The following is a 21,970-nucleotide window of genomic DNA, read 5'->3' on the forward strand; positions in this document are numbered from 1 at the left end:
TTGTTTGATGTGTCCTGCTGACGTCCAGTGCAGCGCGGTGCACAAGTGGCAGCAGAAAGCTTTCTTCACATGCCTTTACATTTAACTGAGGCAGCTTAATTGTTACTCAATGAAAGCACAAATCTGCAGCAGAGGCATCGCACCCGCTCCAGGGAGAGGAGCTCAGATTAAAGAGCTGGCAGGGAAAGACCCTTATGCAAGGGCAGAAAGATAATTCAGAAATAGTCATAAAACACAAGACAAATCTTTAAATATTTATTAAAAACAAAGTTTGAATGTTAATTCCCCCTCACACATCACCCGTGAAAGAGATTCTAGAGATGAGGAAATGAAACCGCAAATCCAGTAAGTGATTTGCCCGAGGCCTCAGCCGTAAATCAGGCTCTGAACTTGAGATCAGATCTTCCTGCTCCCTCCATCGCCTCTCCTGACTCCGTCGCCTCTCCGCGATAAGGCGAAGGGCCGTGCTTATGCCCGCGTTCCCCGAGTGCCACCGGGAGCGATTCTCATCGAGGTTTCAGCCCTGGGCTCTGCAGCGAGGGATGAAGCCTGCAGCTACGCGGGGAGCACCAGGGAGTGGCCGTGATCTCGTCACTTCTCCCAAATGTTATCATGCTGCGATGAAACGACTTGGCTTCTCCAGCTTGTGAGTGTTTTCATGGCCTTATCAATGAAAACACACCTGAATTTAGTTTGGTAGGGCATTCTCTGTAATTAGTGGGAAAAAATGATTGGCGTTGGCAGTTTTGTGCTGAAAAAGAGTTTTTAAGTCTCTTTTTAGAGTCTTTCTGATTTTGCCCAGCTGTTTTGTGATTTCTAACTTGGATGGCCCAAGTCCTACATGTGCAACCACCAACGGACCGGGAGCCCCGGTCCTCCTCCCGGAGACAAACCCAGCTATCTCGATTCCCTTTTGCAAGTTGGTGGAGCCTTGGCCCTGACCCCAGTGAGCACCCATGAGCAGCCGGGCTCCCCAAAACCGCCTGGGCGCCGGGGCTGAGTCACCCTCCCCGCACCGTGCTGTGCCACACAGCGCAGATGTGCCTGCGGAGCCTCGCACCAGATACGCTTCCTCCCGTGGGACTCTCCAGATAACTAGCTTGTGTATTAAAAGTTGTTTACCCCATGCTTAAAGCAGGATGCTTTCCTTATCTGCAAGCAGAGTAAATTCCCCCCAGTGCCGCCGCGCCGTCATTCCTGGCCCGTGCCTGACTCCTAAGCTTGCTCAGCGCTGGTGGTGGCTCTGCGTTATCTCCCGTCTGCAGCGCAGACAGACCCTGCCTGGAGCAGCCTCCGGGCTCTGCAATACCAAGACCAATGTCTTCAAAGGCTGAAAATTACTCTGTACTTTGAATCTTTAACAACACATGGAAAAATCTACAGGAACTGGCCTGCATCATGTCTCCGAATGGCTTCATAAATATAACACTGAGGAATTTGGATACTCTCGTGTGTGTCCGTGATGGATGTTTGTATTCGAAGAAATGCATTTTCTGCCTTTCGCTATCTCTCCAAAGCAGCTCAAATCCACTGTGCAGCATTTTTTCCTGTCCCTTCCTTACCTCCAACCCCTGTCCCACGTCACCGGCGACTGCACCCGCACCGGAGGGCAGGTTTAGCCCATGTCACTGATTCCCGAGCCAGCGGGCACCGGTGGCTCCTCCTGGGCCACCGCTATTGTTGTCAAACCCCCGTTCCCGTCTGCCTGAGACGCAGAAGCCCCATGTAGAAAGTTCGGATACAAAAAAGCTTGATGGAATGTGTTTATCTGAAAACAATAGTGTGTCTGGATGGAAAATCAGTGTTTTACACCAATCATGTGGTTGTTATTAATGTTTTCCAAAACACCCAGAGGTACCTTATGTGTTAAGTAAGAGCAGCTTTAAGTAAGCTGCTCTTACTTAAAAAGAGATGCTTAAAAAGCAAAATGTGCATCTCTACACCTAAAACTGCTCTTGTATTTCAGCCCTATATTGACGCTCAGATGGCTGCCAGAGGAATTTCCCGTTCCCCCAAATCTGCAGTCATGGGGCTTGATTTCAGCCCAAGATGCTGCAGCAAATATTTAGGGTTGCGTTTCAACGCTTCTTTTCCATTCCCTTCCTCAAATAGGAGAGCATCCTGGACGTGCGGATCGAGCCTGAACTGTGGCCCTTGCAGCCCTGCTCCGCTTTCTGCTGCCCTGCGTGGGCTGAGATGCCATCCCCAGAGCAGGGCGCAGCCGTGCCCAGGGCAGTGCCGGTGAGTGCCACGGCAGTGCCGGGGGTACGCTGGGGGTACGCCGGTGGGGACGATGCTCGCAGGCAGCGCCGGGCAGTACCGTGGGCTCCAGCCAGGTTTTACACCCTGTGCTTTAACCAGGCAAAGGAGCAAACCCGGTGGAGAGCTGCCGCAAGGAGGAATTGTTTCAAGCGGCTCCGGCAACAAAGGCCGAGCTGGAGGGTTCGTTTCCTCGGCTGCTGCAGCCCCAGAAACCCAAGATCCACTGATAGCCATTGAGCAAGGATTTCCATTTTTGGTGCGGGCTCAGACTTAAAATAGACAGTCTTGAGCGAGGAAGAAACTCTGTTGACAGAACATAGGGAACATTCCTCCAGTGTACTTTTGCAAAGGACTATCTCTGTCTTTAATCTCCGCGCCGTTTCCTGCAGGTCTCCCGGGCCCAGCTTCCCTCTCATTGTTAGTGGCGCTTTTGGAAATGACCTCAAGCAGTTTGCAGTGACTGGCGACCCACGGTCAGAATGACTAACCCAGTCTGTCTCCATCCCTTGGACATGTCCCATTGACTAAATAAATGACAGGCACTGACATGTGAATAGAAACAAAAACAACCTGACAAGTGAAATCTTAACTCTTTGGAGCAAAGAAACGGCTGGATGCGTGTTCAGCCTGCCAGCGGAGCGGAGGGGGATCGCTGCAAGCACTCCTGTCGATGGTAAAAATACAGCAAGCCGACCCGAGCTGCTCAGGACACATGCAGATTGGGTAGACAAACACCTCTAATATTATTTTTAATTGCTTAAAATTGTTTTCTGAAGCGTTTTATCTCAGCACATCTTTAATTAAAAGGGCGGCTGTGTGTTTGTATGGCCATTTGTGTGTCTGGGTTCAGCGTGAATAATTCCACTGGACGTTAAAAGCGAGGGTTAACGACAAGAGTGCCTGTCGCAGGATCGTGGCCCTGTATTGTACCCATAACAGTAGCTCTATAATTCGCCATAGGTGAGCCGATAGGTGCTTCCCACCGTTCCCGGTCCCACCTACTGCGCATAAACACCCGTCGGACGGGGTGATCCTGGTTCCCCCAAGCCTGTACGGAGCCCGCCAGCATCTGCTGAAATCAGCTTTAGGGGGGATGTCAGGAGGGATGTAAGCTGTAAGGGGGATGTATGTATTTATGCCTCTCCTAAAGGCCACCGTCGCTGGGTGCTGTCGGACTTCAAGGACCGAATTCCTCATCCGAGTCCCCGCTAACACATCTTGCCGAGCTCCCTCCAGCCCCCACCCCAGCGAAGCGACACAAGAGTTTGAGAACATGCCACGCCATCCCAGCGTGATATATTTTTTTAGGGCCCGGACTAGCTGCCTTTGAAATCTAACAATAGTTTTACCAATAAGAATAGAATTAGTGTTAATAAGCTACATTTGTGGATTTTTTTGGTTGGAAAAGTAGGAAAGTATTCTCTTTAATATAATCAAAATATATTTTAAATGCTGTAATTACAATAATTAATAATGCTGCTTAGCAGTTATTAGCACTCGGTGCATTGTTAGGATGTCTGCATTAGCTAAGGTTTAATAATGAGGTTCATATAAATCCAAAAGAAGAAAATAATGATATGGGGAGTGGTTGTAGTGCTGTGGTCTGATGGCTTCTTGCTTTAATGTAAGTAACAAATAATTCCCTCTGGCTCTCAGTATTTGTGGATAAGGCCATAAAAAAGGAGGGGGAAAAAAAAAGAAAGGAGGAAACCTCAGCTAATAAAAATGCCACCCTTGCTTTACGACTCTGAGAGAAACGTTTGTTGTTTGGCTAATGACGATATAAATAGCTTGTGTTGGGATGGTTGATGTCATTCTTTGGTCCTGTGCGTTTAACGTTTGCATCGAGAGCAGAGGGACCGTGGGCCCGCGTTTGGCAGCGTGCTGGTCCTCGGTGCGAGGCACTGGTCATCCCGTGGGTCATTGTCACAAACACTGACCGGTGTCACAGCGAGGGGACGCGGGAGCAGGGGTGGCAGCGGTCCTCGGTTGGAGGTGCCTTCAGGAGGTGTTGGGAGATCTTGCAGCTGAGACAAAAATGATGTCCTAACCTGACTTTGGGGATTATTTTTTTTTAATGCAATGCAATTTATTGTCTTTCCTCCCAAATGACTCTTGTCTTTAGCTGTTGTGGACCAGCTGCTGTCCCCTCCCACAGGGCTGGATGAAGCTCAGTGAAGAGAGAGCCGGTCCCATGAGAAGTGGGACAAGAACTGCTGGGACTCGGTTCCATCAGATCCGGCGCCTGAGCCCTCAGCCGAGCTCTTCTCCACTCTCTTGTTGCTTTTTTGGTCTCGGTTCACCACATCTGATCACCGTGCATTAATCATTATTCACTCACTAGCCAAATAAAAAGAGGCTGAGAGCTAAATAACACTCCCCTTATATAAAATCTGTTTTCTATCAGATATTGTCACCAGATATCTACTCTGGTCAGTGCTCCACCCTCTAGTTCTCATCCCAGATTATGCTGGAATAGCCTGACGGGCTATGGGAAGCTTTCTGCCATTTCAGGACAGTTTCGCATCCCTGTGCCAGGTCGGCTGTAGCTCAGGCTGGACTTTGGGTAGGGTGGGTAAGAGCCAGTGTGCAGGGTCAGGCTGTGCGGTCAGGCATGGTCCCAGGTAATCGCCTGCGTAAGAAGGTAAATAAATGGTCAGATTTTGGCTGAGACCTGTCCACTGAAGGTGATAGGAGCTATGCCAGTTGACACCCTCCAAGGGCTTGGCTGCTAGAGGCGGCTGGCACCAAAATACCAGTGTCATAAATGCATGCCGGACTATGGAAAACCCCAGTCGTGGCTCCAAAAGGATGATAAGGGGTCTGCGGAGGAGACCTGCACCTCCAGGGCTGCCTGACTTGGTTGGTGTTTCATCCAGGCACAAACCAACGGGTCCGTGCCCACGTGCGGCCGTGCTGGTGGCTGGGACGGCTGCCCAGCGGGGAGACGTGCTGCTGGCACCCAAGACGCCTTAGGGAAGAAGCTGCTGCTTCTGATCATCTCGCAACAGCCTGAGACGTTGGAGCCAGCAGTTTCCTGGACAGAGACGGTTTCTCAGCACAGTTGAAGGTACAGTAGGACCGACCCCACAGGGTGCCTGCTCAGAGAGGGGTTTTCTCATTCCATGGTGTGGCAATGGGATGGAGAAGATCCCCTGGAGACCCGACTGGCTTCCAACCACCATCTCCTTTTTCAGCAAAGCCTGCTCCGTGTGCTGGGTGTCTAAGATGCAACTGTGCTACTGCTGGGTCAAACTGTATACTTCTGTGTCCTGGTGTATATTTAAGGGCGATTGGCTCTCAGTGACACCCAGCAGCGCCAATGACTTTAGGGTCAGCTCCTTTCCTCCCTAATCCTGCTTTATATTTTCACATACTTCTGCATGAGCAAGCCCTGGAGATCCTGCAGCCAGCTGCCAGCAGAGATACTCAAAATACAGTTTCGACACAAAAAGAGATGTCATTTTGGTACTTTAGCAACGATTGCCTCTGGCTACCTTTGGTCCAGGCTCAAAACAGAGAAGACAATATTCTCTTTTTCCCATAATGATTTTCATATCCCCATTTTGAGGTTGCAAGAAATTTGGGGAAGCATCAGACCAGTGTGTGTGCTGGTCCCACAGACGTGTCCCGGCACCAGCTTTTGAAGCCTGCCTTTTTTTTTTTTGCCCTTGCTGCGTTCAGCCTCTCCGGCCAATGACTCAGGCACTATTTCTATTCTCTTCCCACTTCTGTTCCTGCTTCTCTAAAGTTTTGGTCAGTGGCAGCAGCCTTTGCTAATGTCTTGTGGCTGCTTCTCTCTGAGTTATTATTGGAGATGCCTACGAAATAACAGTGCTGCTCTTTAAGACGCTACTGCACCACTGCAGAAAATATTTACCAAAGATGTGGTAAGCAGCTCTTTACTGGAGTGACTGGCGTCTGCTCTGAAGCGGACCAGACGCCAGTCACTTCAGCAAAGAGCTGCTGCAACAGAACAAATTGCCCAGGGCAGCAGATCTTGGGAAGGGAGAAAAGCCAGCAGCCCCGTCTGTCTGTCTTTGTGTTTTCTAAGGGAGAAAAATTATCTTTTTATAAGCCTGCCCTAGTTGGCTCTGACCAGCTCTTCCCAGAAAATACCATCGTAAATAGAAGAGCAAACTATTGCATAAACGGACAGGTTGCCATTTATATCTGACCTTTCTCAGATCTGCTTTGATGTCTTCGTCAACCTATGCCTCCTTCTCGTCCAGCCCCACCGTGTTTTTAGCTCCTGCTTCTAGGAGAGCACCACTGGACACAGCAAACCTCAATTAAAATCCATTTTTGACATATACGTATACTCCCTCTGCTCTCTGGACCAGCTCCAAATAGAATAATCCTTTTTTTTAATCCTGCCCTCCCAGGGAACTTCCAGTTTTGTGTTTGCAAATTGTATGGGTAAATATGGATAGGGGTAGATTTTTTTTTTTTTAAAGGCACTGGGCTTGGCATATTACGCAGTTTGTTGCTAGATCAGCGTGGTGGCAGCACGCAGCGCTGGACTGTTTTTCTTCCTTGGATAGACCCTTTCCAGCTCAAAAATGACAATTCACCAAAGCCAAGCCAAAAAAAAGTAAAGGGCAGTTTCAGAACTGGGTGTTATCTGCCTGGAAAAGGCTCCAGAAAGGCAGACTGTCTCCACGGGCTGCTGAATAAATGCTGATAAAAAGGACAAACTCCTGTGTGTTTGTTATGGGTGGTGTGGTTTTTAGATGTATCCTCTGGTGGACGCGGGCCGTTGTAATTCTCTTCCTATTTGAAGAGAGCATCTGTTTTACGTGATACAGCCAGACTCTATAGCCAGCCCAGGACAGGAGTTCAATGGCTAGCCCTGCTGTTCCACCTGCAACTGGGGAAGTAAAGAACGAGGCTGAGGTAGATGCTATGAGTTTCTGTGGGCCTAGAAATCCCCAAACTGCTCTCATGCGGACGGATGGCTGGACTCAGCACGTCCATCTCTCTCTTGCAGGAGTCTCAGAGGCTGCACCATCCTTGGACTGGCTGAATGTGACTTCTCCTCCCCATCCACTTCTCCATCTTGCACCAGTACCTGCCCGTGTGAGTCCTGGGAGCCGATCGCTGTGCTTACACTGCTGCAGGATCCATTGGAGGGTGGTTGCTCATAACTGACCGCGAGGTAGGATGTCCTCCTGGATAAAGCACTAGATTAAGGCTCAGGAGTCACCGTCTTCATCCTCTCCACCCACATGCCTCATTTTATGAGACCATCAGTTCAAAAGGACATAGAAAATCGCTGTCACTGGCATGAGGAAAGACACTGAAAGGTTTGATGGCAGGTAGATCTTCCCCTGGATCAGCAGCTTCGTTCCAGAGCACAGAGGAGTAACGATGCCTGTCGTTCACTCCTGTGCCACACTGTGGTCAGGAGATCCACGTCCTGCAGCCATCTAGTGAATCTGTAAAGTGGAGGTAGGGCCACAAGAGCCTGTTGCTTTGAGGAATTGTAGCTTTGCTTTCCAACCCCGAGAAGTCCTCGGAAACCCACACGCAGAAGAGCTGTGATCTAAGCCCCTCCATCTTCTCTAAGAAGAAGTAACACCTGTATTTTGTTAGTAGGTCCCACAGCGCTCGTTGGGTGTATACAGCAGTTTAGGAACTTCTGGAGAAAAGCTCATCCTGGAGAAAAGCTCAGGGTCAGAGCAGGTTTGGGGCATGACAGCTGGGGAACCTCCTCAGAGGACAGTTCTGTCCCCATGGGCCAGTTGGATGCTGACACCAGGGGCCAAACTGGGGCTACTGGCTCTGTTTCACAGAGCATCCAACCAACAAGACCTACTCGTAGCTACTGGGCACAGGACTGGCAAGTCCATCAAAACCCGGGAGTGGTGTTCTCTTGGCTGATACCAACCTCCTGAGCGAGCAGCGGTTCTCAGCAGTTGTCGGTCTGAATCCAGTGTGCTCAGCTGGGGAAAAATGGAAAAGAAAGGAACGGTTTCAGGCAGGGGCTCCCTGGCTGGTGGGTGCACGTGGCTGCTCGCAGGTGCTCTGTGCATGGTGGGGACCCTGAGGAGCTCCTGTGTCCCTGCACAGTCCTCCTCAGGCAGAGAAGGCTTTTAGTGCTCGACTTTCACATGAGCTCTGTTCCCTTTTCTGGCCCAGACTCTCCCCGTTACCTTGGGCACATCACTTTCCCCCGGTCCAGCAAAGGTAATTAGATCTCTGCGTCCCACTGGACTCCATGAGAGCTGGGCACCGACATGCCTCCAAGGAGGGATCCTTTCTGCTGCAAGCCCTCCAGATGAGTACAAGAGGAAGTCAGCAGCAATTCCTTGCCTCCCCAGAGCGTTGTAAGAAAAACCACGGTGCAGGTAAATTAACGGTGCTTGCATGGGATCAAGAGGGAGAGTGTGAGGAGGCGGTACAGGAAAACTCCAGAGGTTTTAGAGTTGGGTTTGATTAAGCAGCGGGAATCGGCTGATAGATCGGATCTCGCCCCATTTGAGTCTCTGCCCGGTTAGCCAGAGGACGGGCTTGCGTGGGCGATGGCAGCACGCATTGCTGGTGCTGCCCGCGGTCAGGAAATGTATTGGCTGCTGGAGGAGGAATAAAAGTTATTGACATGAAATTTGCTGAACCTCAGAAGAAGTTTGGCTTGGGTTCAGTTCAAGTCCAACGGCTTCTCCTTTTTCCCTGGCTGGTTTGCGCCTGCCTGGTCGGACCTGCCGCACGCCTGAGACGCAGCCACGCGCAGGCGGCCAGCAGAAAGCCGGATGGTGGGCTGGCGAGCCCAGGATGCCCGGCTGCCGGTGGCACGCACTCACCGATCGCCTTCCCCATAACACCAGCGAAGCGAAGCCTCGACACGCTTCGCGGAGCTCTTCATCCTTTTCAGTGTACGATAGCTCTGCTTTGCTGAGGTTACGCTGGATTTTATGAAGGTGTCTGCTTGAGCCTGCTCAGAGAGAAGTGGTCTTCTCGGCCGGGATTTTCGGCACCATTGGGAAAGACTGGGGAAGATGCTACTCCTTCTTCATGTTTCACCGTGTGCCCTACGACTGACACAAGAGCCAAGGTGTCCCTTCGGCTTGTTCTCTCATCGGAAAAATTGCAATTTAGCCTAGAAGAAACAGCAGATGCAAATGGTTTGGAAATGTTTGGAAATTGTCTGTGTTTGTTGCTGTGAATTTTGCTGCTGTTTCTTCTCCGTGGATTGGATCCAGTGGGAAGCTGCACCCTGCAGCTCTTTCTGCTTCAGCATCCTTTGCCCTCACTGAGCCTGGCAGCAAATGACTTCAGGCTGCGAAGCCACCGCCGGTCCAGCCCAGCCCAGCCAGCTTCTCCCTGGGAGCGACACGCACCTTCTGCGATACTCCCCAAAATTTCTCTTTTCACTTCGCACTGCCTGGAATATATAATAACGAAACTTCATAGCAAGGATACATTTTTAGTTGTTCTGTATTTTTCAAATGGAGAAAGTGGGTGAATATTCGTCTCTGGCTGGATATGAAATGACACCGCAAGGCAGTGGGACTAAACAAGGTCCCTCTGGCCGTGTTCGGGGAGAGGGGCAGCTGGAGAGAGATGGAAATACAGCTTTTATTAAGGGGAAAAAACCACCTTTCTCTGCTGTGGAGGCTGGCATTAGGTTTGGATGAAGGCAGCCTTTCTGTCCTACAAAACCTGAGACACCAGGGCTTTCCTTGGATGGCAGCATGACTCTACTGGGATGGCTTGAATTTGTTTTCCTACAAAATGAAAGCAGCAGCACAGGGGATAATCCTGGACTTATGGAACTGGCCTGACCACAGTTCAATCCCTGTTTGTCCTGACCCAAACCAGCAACTGAACCTAATACCCCGTATCTCAGATGGGCGCTCTCATCTCCAGGGTTAAAGTCGGAATAACTGCTTAATTATTTATACAAATTGACCCAGCTCCACCCAGAAGACTTTTAAAGAAATGGGGCTGCAATCGCCCGTAGAGCTGGATCTTGTCCTGGGATGCGAGAGTCCATGTCCCTGCTCCAAGCACGGGGCCTCTCCTGGGGTGGGGACCATCATGGGTGGGTGCCATCACCCACCAGTGAGGACCTGTTGGGAGATGATTCTACCTCTGTGGGTTTGACTAGAAATGCAGGCTTGAGCCCAGGCAACCTTTTCAAGCAGCACTTCGTGGAAACTGGTAGTTCGCTACAAAAAAAAAAAAGTTTTGGTTTCACCGAAGTGACATTTTCTGACACAAGAAAACACGTTGTCAAAAAACTTCCCAACCACTCTGCTGGGAATGTGCTCTTTGCCATCAGTCCCCAAGGCTGGAGCGCTGGGGTGTTGAAATGTTACTACAGCCCTGGAAACTGTGAGTCAGCTTGTCCCCACCCACAGCAGATACTCGTGGGAAGGGCCTTGAAAAGCCTGGAAACTCAGCAGCTCTTGCCTTGTGGAGTTTCCATTAACCCATTAACATTAATTTCAGGTCCGGTGAAATGCAGTATTTGGCGAATTTCTATCAGATTTGGTCCCTTTTTTCCCCCGTCCCCTTCCTGATTCGGATAAATTTTGGAGGATATTTAATTTCAACTCGTCCCTAAGCAATTTGACTGCTGTGGCCCCGGTTCACCCCCTGAGCCCATCGGACAGGCTGGACCTGGGCAGCAAATGCAGCACCCGCCGTGGTGCCGCTGGATCCCGTGGGGATGTGGATGGAGTCACTGGATGGCAAAACTTGGATCCCACTTGGAGGAAAGGTGCCAGCGCAAATTTTGCCAGTGCAAAACCCTCCCGGCTGTATCGCTGTGCTAGGATGCAAATGCGTTGACTTGGGCATCTCCTGGCAGGGAGGAGGCTCGTGCAGCGATGGCCCAGCTTCACTGGGAGAAGACGTGCGGCTGCTCTGCTCCCTGTGGGGATGCAGGCAAAAGCCGCGTGGGTGCCTGCCACCTCTGCCAGCAGCTGGGCAGCCTGTCTGCCCACGCCGGCGGTGGCCGCGGGGCATTGTCACACACAGCAGGGTTGCCTCGAGCGGGTCGGGGTCTGGGTGCGATGCTGCCATGTGCACGCAGGCTCTGTGTGCAAGCTCTGCTGCAGTGGGACATGCAAACCCGCTTTCGGGGCACGAGGTCGGCGGGACGTGAGCTGTGCTTCCGCGGGCGAATCCACCGCGCTCAAGCTAAGCCCTGTTTTCGTGCGCACACAGTTCAGAGCAGTCTGTGCAAACCGATGACCTCAGGCTATCTTGGAGCCATCTGCAAACTGCATTTATTGCCGACTGGAAAACACGTGAAGGTAGCAAATCCCAGGTCTTAACTCAGCGTACGGTGATGTGGAACAACCCATGTGTTCCCCTGACGCATGCCCTCGCGTATGTCCCAGGAGCGGTGGCAAAGGGCGGCTACAACTCGAGCCCGGAGGAGCCGGGATGGGGCACGTGCCGAGGTGGCGGGGTGAGATCGCATCCTCCGCACGAAGGGTTTCAAAATGCCGAGGTCTGGGAGCATGGACTCCAGCGGTTGTGAAAGTCTCCATAAAGGAAAATTCTTCAAACTTTTTTTTTTTTTTAAACTTTGGATTTATCAGAATGCCTTGTTCTGATTTTAGCTTTCTCCATTTTGAAGATGGTCCAAAGTCCTATCACAGTGTGTTACCGCACAGAATATAACATTTGCAAGAGTGAAGTGAAAAGTCGGTTTGTACTGGAAAATCATGGCAATGTCATTAAAACAAAGGAAACGGGACATTCTGATGTTGTCAAAACTTTTTTTTCTCTGGTTCCTTTCAAAATCAGCTTCCAGCAAAACCAGCCTGATTTTATGAGGCATTTTAGTTTTTGGCAGAGCCCCTCGCTCTGGTGCAGCAGTTTTGTCGTGGTTTCTCTGGCCGGGCTCATACGCTCTGTGCCCCCGTTCCCGGGCGGTGAAACGGGGGTGCCGTGTGTCCCCCAGCCTTTGCTGCCCCTCGGCATCGAGTCAACAGGGTCCCGGTCTCAACCCCATTTTCAAGGAATTAAAATAATCTACGAAATGAGCTGCCAAAACATTATTTAAATGGCAATTATTTATTTTGTGTTTTAACCTCTGCATCTTTCTCTTTGACCGGAAACGTATAAAATACTAGAGATAAAAAAAAAGCAGAAATTTATGAGATTATTTTTCCTTACTGAAAACCCAGAGCGCAGCGGTCCGTGCCTGCAGGTTTGGGCTCTGCTGATGCCTCCGACCGTGCTGGTGTGGACGCAATGGCAGCGCTGGCCCCTCTCCCCCGTCTCCCCCACCCCGGCTTGGGGAAGAGGTTGGTGCCGGTGCCCTCCCGGCCACCCACGGTCCTCCTGGGCCCAAGAGGATTTGGCTTTATATAGTACCTGGGAGATCCATGTCAGATAAGATTGGCAGGCTTTCAAAAGCTTCTCTCCAGCATTTGTGCCAAGACCTATAGGATGTGTTCCAGAGCATCTCCCAGGAATGTTTGTTATGATGAGAGGCAAAAAAAAAAGGGGGGGGGGGGGGGGGAGGCAGTGAAAGAGCACATTGCTGTTAATTACTAGAAATCCTTTAATAACCAACATTACTATAAATTATATGTGCATTATGGCAAGTACAATTGAGTGCTCTGTTTTTCTTGCCCACGTTAGAGCACGGAACAATGTACTCTTGTTGCAAGAGCTGAAACGGATGGCACTCTGGGTGAAATCAGGACTTCTCCATCGCATACCTGTGCCCACAGAGATGGTCGGCCGCCCTGGGTCCCATGAAAGCTCCATTGTTCTTCATGCCATATTGCACGCACCATGATTATATAGTGTTGGACAAGCGGTAAGACGTTGCTTGCTGAAATAATAACCTCTCCTTAGTTTAAACAGTGCTATATTTAAGATTTATATATATTTAAATGTTGGTAATTGCACATTTGTGACATATTGTAATTCGGATGACAGTTTGTAAATACGATATTGGAAAGAAAAGCATCAGCTGCATTTAGGGAGGTCAATCTTGGGGTCATGCAGGACAGGTCGATCGATGTGGATTTTAAACAAGCGTCGGAACCTCTCTGGAGCAGCCTGAGGATGGGCCCGGATCCTGCCTGGGTCCGAGATCCAGGAAATCCCCATTTCTGCTTCCATGTCTGAAGTTGAATCTTTTCTGCCTTTATTGCCTTCCATGCCTTTATTTTTTGCCTATATCTTTTGCCTTCCATGCCTTTATTCCCCTTAATTCCCCAACGTGAAAAAAGGCCGATAGCGTTTTCCTACCCCGGTGGGATGTTGGCTGAGTTTTATAAATAGCTCTAAACGGTGACAGAGGTGTAAAATGTCGCTGCTCTGCGGGTCGGTGAGAGCCCTGGGTTTTAGCACAGCCGTCCCAGGACATCATTTCCACGCAAAGTGAGTCAGTTCCCAAATAACATCATCTGTTTTTACTCCCGGTTTGGTTTCTACGGAGGGAGGGAGCCGATCGGAGGAGGACAGCGCTGCAAGGGACCATCAATCCCCCGTCCGTAGCAGTTAGGAAACCCAATGGCAGAGGCAGCAGGTCCCTCAACAGGATTTATACGATTTTTTACATTGCATTTTTAACAAGGCAAGCTGCACAGTTCCTAAAACTCAGCCAAAAAGGGCAGGGGAAAAGGAGCTTTGCCCCTGGTCCTACAGGTCAGTAGGGGCAGAAGTAACCCTAAAGTCAAAAGACCTATTTACATATTATACTTACGTTGCTGCAAACCTGGGCGGCACACACACATTGATATTAAATGGAGTATTTTGGAATCCCTTACGTTAAGCTGATGCACGCAAATTAAGTTTGCCATAAAAAAATTTGTACTAACTTAACCGAGTGTATTTAAATCACGTTCTTAGGCGTATCAGCGCAGGTTTGGGGAAACGTGGACACGAGCCTTCAGCTACGGCAAGAGCTACCCAAAGACGCCAAGAGAAAAACTACGAACGTGCAGGTTGCCTACAATTTGTTGGTCGAAATACTTTTATTGTTTTGTTTTGGGGTTTATTTTTTTTTCCTAGCTGGTCAACTGCTGGGAAATAAATGGCCAAGATTTATTTTTGCTCATTAGTAAAAGTTCCCCAGTGGGTTCTCAGGCCGATCCTCCAGACAGAGCTCCTTTACTCTCTGTCCTTTGCAGCAGGTTCCACTGATGCACACGAAGCCGCTGTCCGCGGCCGAGGGCAACGGCCCCTCTCCGGCCCGCGGTGCCGGTGCGGCTGCCGGTGCGGGCCAGCAGAGCCCCCCGCTCCGGCCCCCCCGGGAGCGGGGCCGGCTGCGGGAGCCGCTTCTTCCGGAGCGTGTCCCTGCCACGGCCAGCGGCTGCTGCGCCCGTGCAATCTCCACGCGGGGGAGCGGGGCCGCCTGAACTCCCGCGGCGGGGTCAGCAAGAGGAATCGCCACTTTAGGGGGGGTTATTTATTTTTTAGGGGGGGGGGGGGGGAGTTCCCATCCCCACAGCGGCACCCTCCCTCCGCCGCCGCCGGCGTTCCCACCCGGCCGCGTGGGGCGGGACGCGGCGCCGCACCGCCCCCACGGGGCCGCCCCCCCTCCCCCGGGGCCGCCGCTCCCCGCCCTACCCCCCCCCGCGCTGCCGGCGGCCGCGCCGCGGCGCTGCCGGCGCCCGCCCGCCTCCCCCGCGGGGCCGCGGCCGGGGCACGCCGGGCCCCGCCGGCGGCCGCTCCCCGCCGCCCTGGGCCCCCGCGGCGGCGGCGGCGGGCGCAGGGACCCGGGGCGGCGCGGCCCGCGGCGCCCGCGGAATGTCTTTCATTCACGGGCACGCCGCGCCGCGCGGGGGGGGGGGGGGGAGGGGGCGGTGCCGGCGCGGCGTCCGGGCCAATGGGCGGCGGCGGGGCCGCGCGTCACGCGGCGGCGGGCCAATGGGCGCGCGCCGGGCCTGAACTTTTGCCACGGCGGACAAGTTGATACATCGCGGGGGTGTGTCCCGCCGCGGCGGCTCCGGCGGGGGGAGCGGCCTTAACCCCTGCGCCGCCGCCGCGCCGCCCTGACCTACTTTCCGCCCCCCCCCGCCCCTTCCCGGTCCCCGCGGGGCAGCCGCCGCCGCCCGCCCGCTGGAAGCGCGGGGGGGGGACGGGGGGACGGGGGGAAGGCGCCTCCCCGGAGCGGCGGGGAGGGCGGGGGCTGCCGCCGTCGGCGAGGGGGCCTCGGGGCGCGTGTCCCTTTAAGAGTTCGGAAACTTGAGCCGGTGTTTGCGCAACGCTCGGTGCCGCGCGGAGCCGCCAAAGTGTCTAGACTGGCACATGATGGGCGGCAGCCAATCGCGCCGCCGCTCGCGAGGGGCCCTGCGTGCGCGCCCCAGCCACACAAAAGCCAGCGAGGGCGGGCGGGCGCGAGCGAGCGCGGAGGCGGCGGCGGCCCCGGCAGCCGCGCGCAGGGGAGCGCGGGGACCCGCCGGCCGCGGGAGCGGAGCGCGCTGCGCCCCGGCGGCGGGAGCGGCGGCCGCGCCTCTGGGATACGTACAACTCACGTGCTGACACCGGCCTTCGCTCTGGGTTCTGCTGCTGCGTTTTCGCTTTTTTGACTCTTTTTTTCGTCTTTTTTTCTTTTCTTTTTTTTTCTTTTTTTTTTTTTTTTCCCCCTCCCCGACTATTTTCGGCCGAAGGGAGTCGGTACCTCCGAGCGCGGCCCCGGCGCCGGTTCCCCGCCGGGCGGCACCCCGCGCCGCGGCGCTGCCCCCACCTTGTATGGTGGAGCCGCCGAGGGGCGCAGCCGAGCGCTGCCCCGGGCTCTCCCCGGCCCCGTCCCGCGCCCCCGCCGGCCGCCCCCGCCGCTCCCCGCCTGGCCGCGCGTTGGCAGCCGATGTAGGGCACGGCGCGGCGCGCCCGAGCCCCAGCGCCGCCGCGGGAGCGGCGCCGCACCGCCGCGGGCGTCGGCGCAGCCCCCGCGGCGCCGTCTATGCCCGCGCCGCGCTCCCGCCCCGCCGCCTCCCCCATGGTGCGGCCCCGCCGCGGGCCGTCGGCGATTCGCTGGGCAGGGCCGCGGGGAAGCGAGCCGCCGCGCCGGGCGCTCCGGGCAGCCTGAGATGAGATAAAGCCGGCGGCGGAGCGAGGAGCCCCGCGGAGGAGGGGGGGGGTAGCGGCGGAGAGCGACGCGACCCCCGGCCGCCCGCGTGTCGTATGTTCAGGTCCAAACGCTCAGGGCTGGTGCGGCGACTTTGGAGGAGCCGCGTCATTCCGGACAGGGACGGCGGAGATGGGAGCGCCAGGAGCGGCCACGACCTCGGAGCCACCGGTAGCTGCAAGACCCCGGAGAAAAACCCCTCGGCGGAGATCCGCGCGGTAGCGCGCAGCCTGCTGCGGGAGGCGGAGGAGCGGCGCGGCGGGGCGGCGGGCGAGGCGGCGCCCGGCGGGGACCCCATGGCGGAGCGGCGCGGGGCCCGGCTCCGCGCCCCGCCGCGGCGGGAGGGCGCCGAGGGGGCGAGCCCGCGGCGGGCGCGGGAGAGCGACGGCCGGACGGTGACCTGCTGCCTCTTCAAGGAGCGGGAGCCGGGCGGCCCCCAGCACCCCGCCGCCGCCGCCGTCGCCCCCGCCGGCCCCGACGGCGCGACCGACGGCGGCTCCCCGGAGCGGCGGGGCCGGGAGGCGCGCTCGCGGCTGCTGCTGCTGGAGCAGGAGCTGAAGGCCGTCACCTACTCGCTGCTGAAGCGGCTGAAGGAGCGCTCGCTGGACAGCCTGCTGGAGGCGGTGGAGTCCCGCGGGGGCATGCCCAGCGGCTGCGTGCTGGTGGCCCGCACCGAGCTGCGCCTGGGGGGGCAGGCGGCGCCCCCCCACCTGCTCCTGGGCAAGCTCTTCCGCTGGCCCGACCTGCAGCACCCCGCCGAGCTGAAGCCCCTCTGCGAGTGCCAGAGCTTCGGCGTCGCCGACGGACCCACCGTCTGCTGCAACCCCTACCACTTCAGCCGCCTCTGTGGGCCAGGTGAGGAGCGGGGCGGGGGGAGGGGGGGGGGGAGTCGGGGTCCTTCCCCCCACCCCCGATTTGGGGCTTTGGGGCTTCTCGCCCCTTCCGCGGCTTACTTCGGCGCGGCCCCGCGCAGCGGCGGGGATGCCCGGCCGGGATGCGCCTGGCCCGGGGTCCGGCAGCCGAGAGCGGTTCCCAGTTGTGCTTAAAAAGCCCTTTCTTCCCCCCCCCCCCTTCCCGCGGAGGTCCCCCTGCTATTTAGGTGCAGAAGGGGCGATAATATGCAGTTCGCATCCTGCTGGCGCCAGCCTGGCTCGCTGTTTATCGGAGCGGCCGGGGAGCCGGGCAATTACCGCCGCCGGCTTAAAGCCGCAGGGCCCCGCCGGGTGCACCGGGAGGGGGCTGCGGGGGCTGCCCCGGCCACGAGGGAACGCCGAACCCGCGTGGAAGCGGGGCGAGCTGGGGCTCATGCCTTTCTCGGGGTTTTCTCCTTTTTTCACCGCGGGCAGAGGCATCCTGGAGGACACCAAACCTCCTGCTGACCGGCCCTTTCTTGGCGAGAGCTTTGATTTTTTGTATTTATTTTGCAATCCGGCATCCTGCCTCGCTTTGCATCGCTTCTTTGAAAGAAACTTCTATGCTGGGCGTGCTTCCCCCGAAGATCGCTAGAGGCTGGAAGCAGCTTTTGTGCTTCCGTTGGAGTCGATGAGCATTTGTAGGAACCGTGCATTTTATTTTAGAAACGGGCAAAGTTTCCCAGTTGCTTTCCTGCAGCGGTAGTTGTTTTCCCAGCGGAGTACGGCTGCCAGCCCTGTGCAAGGGAGTAGTAGAGAGCAGAGCTTTTATCGAGTGGCTCCTTATCATTTTGATAGTGGGGGACTGTGCCAGGGCCCCACCCGCTCCGACCGGGCGCTGGGGACGGTGGCAGGAGCCCAGGAAAGGCCTCGATGCCCTTTTCTGCAAGTGTTTGCGTGGCTCCCTGCAGAGACCGTCCGTGTTCGTGTTTGTCACCCAGGTCACTGCGGGGTGACGTAGCTGAGCGGCGTGAAGACGCCTCGGTGCTTCGAAGAAAGTCCCCTGTGGCAGCAGGTCTGGCTCTAGCGTGGGACCGGCCCGCTGAGTGCCTTGCTTTCGGATCCGTGTGGGAACTGAGGAGGACACCCTCGTTTCAGTAGTCTGGGGTCAATGTGATGCCATTGACTTTTCAGGACAATTTCTCACTGCGGTCAGTGTCTGCTCAGTGCTGGTGCCGTGGCTGATGCCCAGCCGGCTGCACACTCCTCAGTTTTAGCAAGTTATAATTCAAGAAACGCATCGCTGCCATAATTCAGAAGGAAAAAAAACCCTCTAACCAGTGCACGAAGTTGATGGAGGATCTTTGTCCGCCTTTCACGTGGTCTTGACTCTTACAAGGACAGCAAGAGCCAGTTAGATGACCCGATTCAGCAAAGCACTTCCAAGGACTTGCTTGACTTCAAGTGCACGACTGCTGATGTGCTGCTGCTTAAAGCCGTGGGTGCTTGGGTGCTTTGCTGGGTGGAGGTCAGGGTGAGCGGGGCAGGAGAGCCTGAGCGGGATCACGGCAGGTCTCTGCTGCTTTGTTGGGGTGGACCAAAGTTACTTTGGTGGCTTGTTGGCTGAAGCCAGCCTGGCCCCTAGTGTCAGGCCTCGTGTGCCAAGAGCGGAGTTCATCACCCGACACCCTTTTTCAGTCCCTGTAGTGTGTTCAGGGAGCTCTTGTTAAGTCTGTGTGTGTTTGAGCCATGGGTGGAGGGTTGTCTCCCAACGCAGATGATGAAAGCGTCGTTATTTGGGAGCAACGTGACATTTTGTGTGCTTCAGGTTGTGGGTGCCCAGGCGGGGATGTGGGGCAGGGGTGTAGGGGAGAACTGCAGCATTTTCAGGAGTAAAGCCCACTTTGAAAGGGCAAGGTGGAACCCCCATTCTTCAAAGATTTGGAAAACTCTTGGTCTCGAGTTGCTTCCAAATGGGTTTTCTTCCATTGGGCGTTTATAACCTTGGAGGAGTTCCTGCTCTAAAAGAGAAAGCGCAAGGGTTTCGTTGATGAACCAAACACAGCACTAACATGAAGTTTTGTTTTTCCAGAGTCTCCACCACCTCCCTACTCTCGGCTGTCTCCTAATGATGAGCAAAAGCCACTGGGTATGTGTTTTCTCCCTTTTGATGTCCCAGCAGCTCTTTCATGGTGCAGGCCTGGTGTTGGTTCTAAGACATCCCTACATGGCACGTCAGGCAAAAGCCAACAAGTCAGGGTTTTATGGCTGCTCATTATTTCTGAGCAAGCATCAGCTGACGGGTTTTGAGAAGTAAATGGATGTCAGTTTATCATACCAAATTACTGTGTAGACACATGCATATTTTCCAAAATAATATGAAGCGCTATTTTTAATGAAGGCGTAATGAAAGGTTACCAGACACCATGTTTTGTCTGCGTGTGTAATCTGCGGGATGACGGAGCGGAGGGGGAGTCGGAGCTCCTGGGTGCCATTTCCATAAAGCCCTGGCTGCGCAGCACCGTGGAGGAACCGGCTATTACCCTTCCTCTCCATAGTCAAATGAGACGTAAACTCTTTGAAACTCAGCACTGTGTAATTTCTGAATGGCTTTTCACTTTTCCTGATGAATTACAAAAGCGTTTTAAAAAAAACTAGTGAAAAAGCGGCTTGGGTGGGTAGGCTGGGCACGAAGCAAAGGCTGCTGGCACAAGACCTGGCCTTGGAGCCTGGTCCCGCATGGTGCACGTTGGCTTGGAGATGTTTTGAATTGGCATCGCTGCATCCTGGCCGTCCTTTCTCGGCGCCCGCTTCTTGCTCAAGTAAATGGGAAGCAAAGACGCGGGAGGGAAGGGAGGAATCCCACATCCCTCTTGGGTTTCTTGCCGGCATTGGCGCAGCTGTGGCTGCGTCGGGAGCGTGGGATTTCTCCCTTCGTCCCGTGGTCAGTGGCTGTGATTTACAGAGGGGGTAGAGAGGCGAGCTGCTTTCGCTCCCCATGGGGCAGGGACAGGGAGGTGGCAAGGGAGACGGGCAGGGTTTGCCGGGGCGATAGGAGCGGGGCAGCGGGGCAGCGTGCCCGCCTGTCCCACCCAGCCCCGAGGGAAGGCGGGAGCTGCCCCATGCCAAAGGTGAGTCCCTGCCCTGCCAGGCCTGGGAGCTGCCTGCGACGCAGCCGCTCGTCACTCGGTGCGTGCACGCCCGTCCGAGGGACCGGCTCCTTCGTCCCTGCAGCCGGTCTGTGACACGCGGCAGCAACCAGAGCGTCCTGCAGAGCAAAATTTGCCTCTCATGGGTTTTCTCATTTTTGTTTTGTTTTGGTTTTTTTTTTGGTTAGGTATGGAGGAAAAAACAAGGAGTTGTCCCTCCCTGCGCTCCCCCTTCCAAGTTAATTCCTTTTAGAAACTGCTTGTGCTGCAGGGAGAGATGATAGTGAGTGACACGTGACTTCATTAAAACAACAGCCAGGGATTGAAATTTGCTTCACTGGCTTGTTTGATTGGAAAAATAATAGTTAATCTGTGAGCAAACAGTTGAGCACTTAATTAGAGGGGTGTAAGCAAGAGAGAATAACAAAGACTCTTAACTTGTTAAAACAAAGTTTCCTTCGCTTCAGCAAAGAGGAAGGAAGGAAGGAAGCAAGAATAAACAGCTTCAAGAATTTTAATGGTGATAATTAAGTATAGTAACTATGAATTGTTTAGAGGCTTAATGTAACTTTATCCAGTAAGCACCAAGTTCCTACTTGTTTGATCAACTTAACTGCAGTTATTTTTGTGGTCGAAGCAATTCAAACTTTGCATTTGCACAGTAGAGGTACAGAGTTAATGGCTGCTTTCTGGCCTGGCGGAGAGTTTCTCCTGGGGAGAGGTGGGCTGGTGACGGGAAGTGAAAGGGTGCTCACGTAGCACTTGCAAACGCAGGAGGACTAAACATGCTGCCTTTTTTTTTTTTTTTTCTTTCTTTGTCTCCAGATCTATCAGATTCCACGTTGTCTTACACTGAAACAGAGGCTACAAACTCGCCCAACGTCACACCCGGAGACTTCTCAGGTTGGCAGATGTTTGCGCCTTCCCACACCCGTGGTCTGCGCCGGGGAACTCGTGGCTGGGGCAGGACAGAAGGCGAGACAGGGACTTGTGGTGCTGCTGTTGGTTTATATTCTCGGTGTGAAAAGAAGGGGAAAAAAGAGCAGTTATTTGAGTCGATTGTTCAGAGAAGTCTGCGCTCCGTGGGTTGCTGTAAGATGCTGTTTGTCCGATGGAGCGTGCTGGGACGAGTGGGGACGTTTGGGAGGTGACCATGGGGCTGTGCGTGTCCCCCGTGGAAGCCGCCTAGACCTCGCTCGAGCCCCGGGGTCGTGGGCTGGCGTGGGGCTGGGCTGTACGCCGTCACCATTTTCATGGTGGGAGCGGTGAGGCCGTTTCAAACAGTGCTGCTTTGTGGTGGTTCTTGCAGAGTCCGTCCAGCTTGCGTTACCTGTTGGGTCCTGGCCCTGCAGTGCAAACTCTGCTTTCATGAGCAGAGCTCCCAGCTACAACGCCATTGAAGCTCCTGAGCAAAGTTTTGCTTAACTAGGTCCTGGTTTTTGCTCTGCGCCACCCCTGCAACTTTTCATTCCTTTAATGGTGCTCTGTAAGGCCTGGGGTGCTTTTTTCTGCAAGCAGGTAGAGAGTCGGGGCTTTCGTTTGCTTGGCATTGGGCTCTGGCTGCGGTGATCGTTTCGTGTCCTTCCCCTCTGGTGTCCCGTCCCAGGCTGGGGACTGACTGCATGAGGGGCAGGAGGGACCTGCCTGTAGGACCAGGTTTA

The 21,970-nt window shown here is 54.6% G+C and overlaps 1 protein-coding gene and 1 long non-coding RNA gene across 6 annotated transcripts in view; both read left to right on the top strand.

The window, feature by feature from the left end:
- LOC142411842 (uncharacterized) overlaps nucleotides 1-13,185 on the top strand; it is a 146,353-nt gene extending 133,168 nt beyond the window's left edge. For 4 of the 5 annotated variants that reach the window (XR_012776307.1, XR_012776304.1, XR_012776305.1 and 1 more), the window contains 3 exons: nucleotides 4,388-5,332; nucleotides 7,253-7,420; nucleotides 12,868-13,185. This is a non-coding gene — a long non-coding RNA (uncharacterized LOC142411842). The remainder of the gene's footprint in view (nucleotides 1-4,387; nucleotides 5,333-7,252; nucleotides 7,421-12,867) is intronic. The other variant, XR_012776306.1, reaches the window with a different exon arrangement.
- Nucleotides 13,186-15,438: 2,253 nt separating this feature from the next.
- The window catches only part of SMAD6 (SMAD family member 6), a 45,231-nt gene continuing 38,699 nt past the window's right edge, over nucleotides 15,439-21,970 (top strand). The window contains exons 1-3 of the mRNA XM_075506398.1: nucleotides 15,439-17,164; nucleotides 19,253-19,309; nucleotides 21,135-21,212. Coding sequence (XP_075362513.1) covers nucleotides 16,366-17,164; nucleotides 19,253-19,309; nucleotides 21,135-21,212 — 934 coding nt within the window. The 5' untranslated portion in view covers nucleotides 15,439-16,365. The remainder of the gene's footprint in view (nucleotides 17,165-19,252; nucleotides 19,310-21,134; nucleotides 21,213-21,970) is intronic.

The sequence above is a fragment of the Mycteria americana genome, chromosome 6, assembly GCF_035582795.1.
Source record: "Mycteria americana isolate JAX WOST 10 ecotype Jacksonville Zoo and Gardens chromosome 6, USCA_MyAme_1.0, whole genome shotgun sequence".
NCBI lineage: Eukaryota > Metazoa > Chordata > Aves > Ciconiiformes > Ciconiidae > Mycteria > Mycteria americana.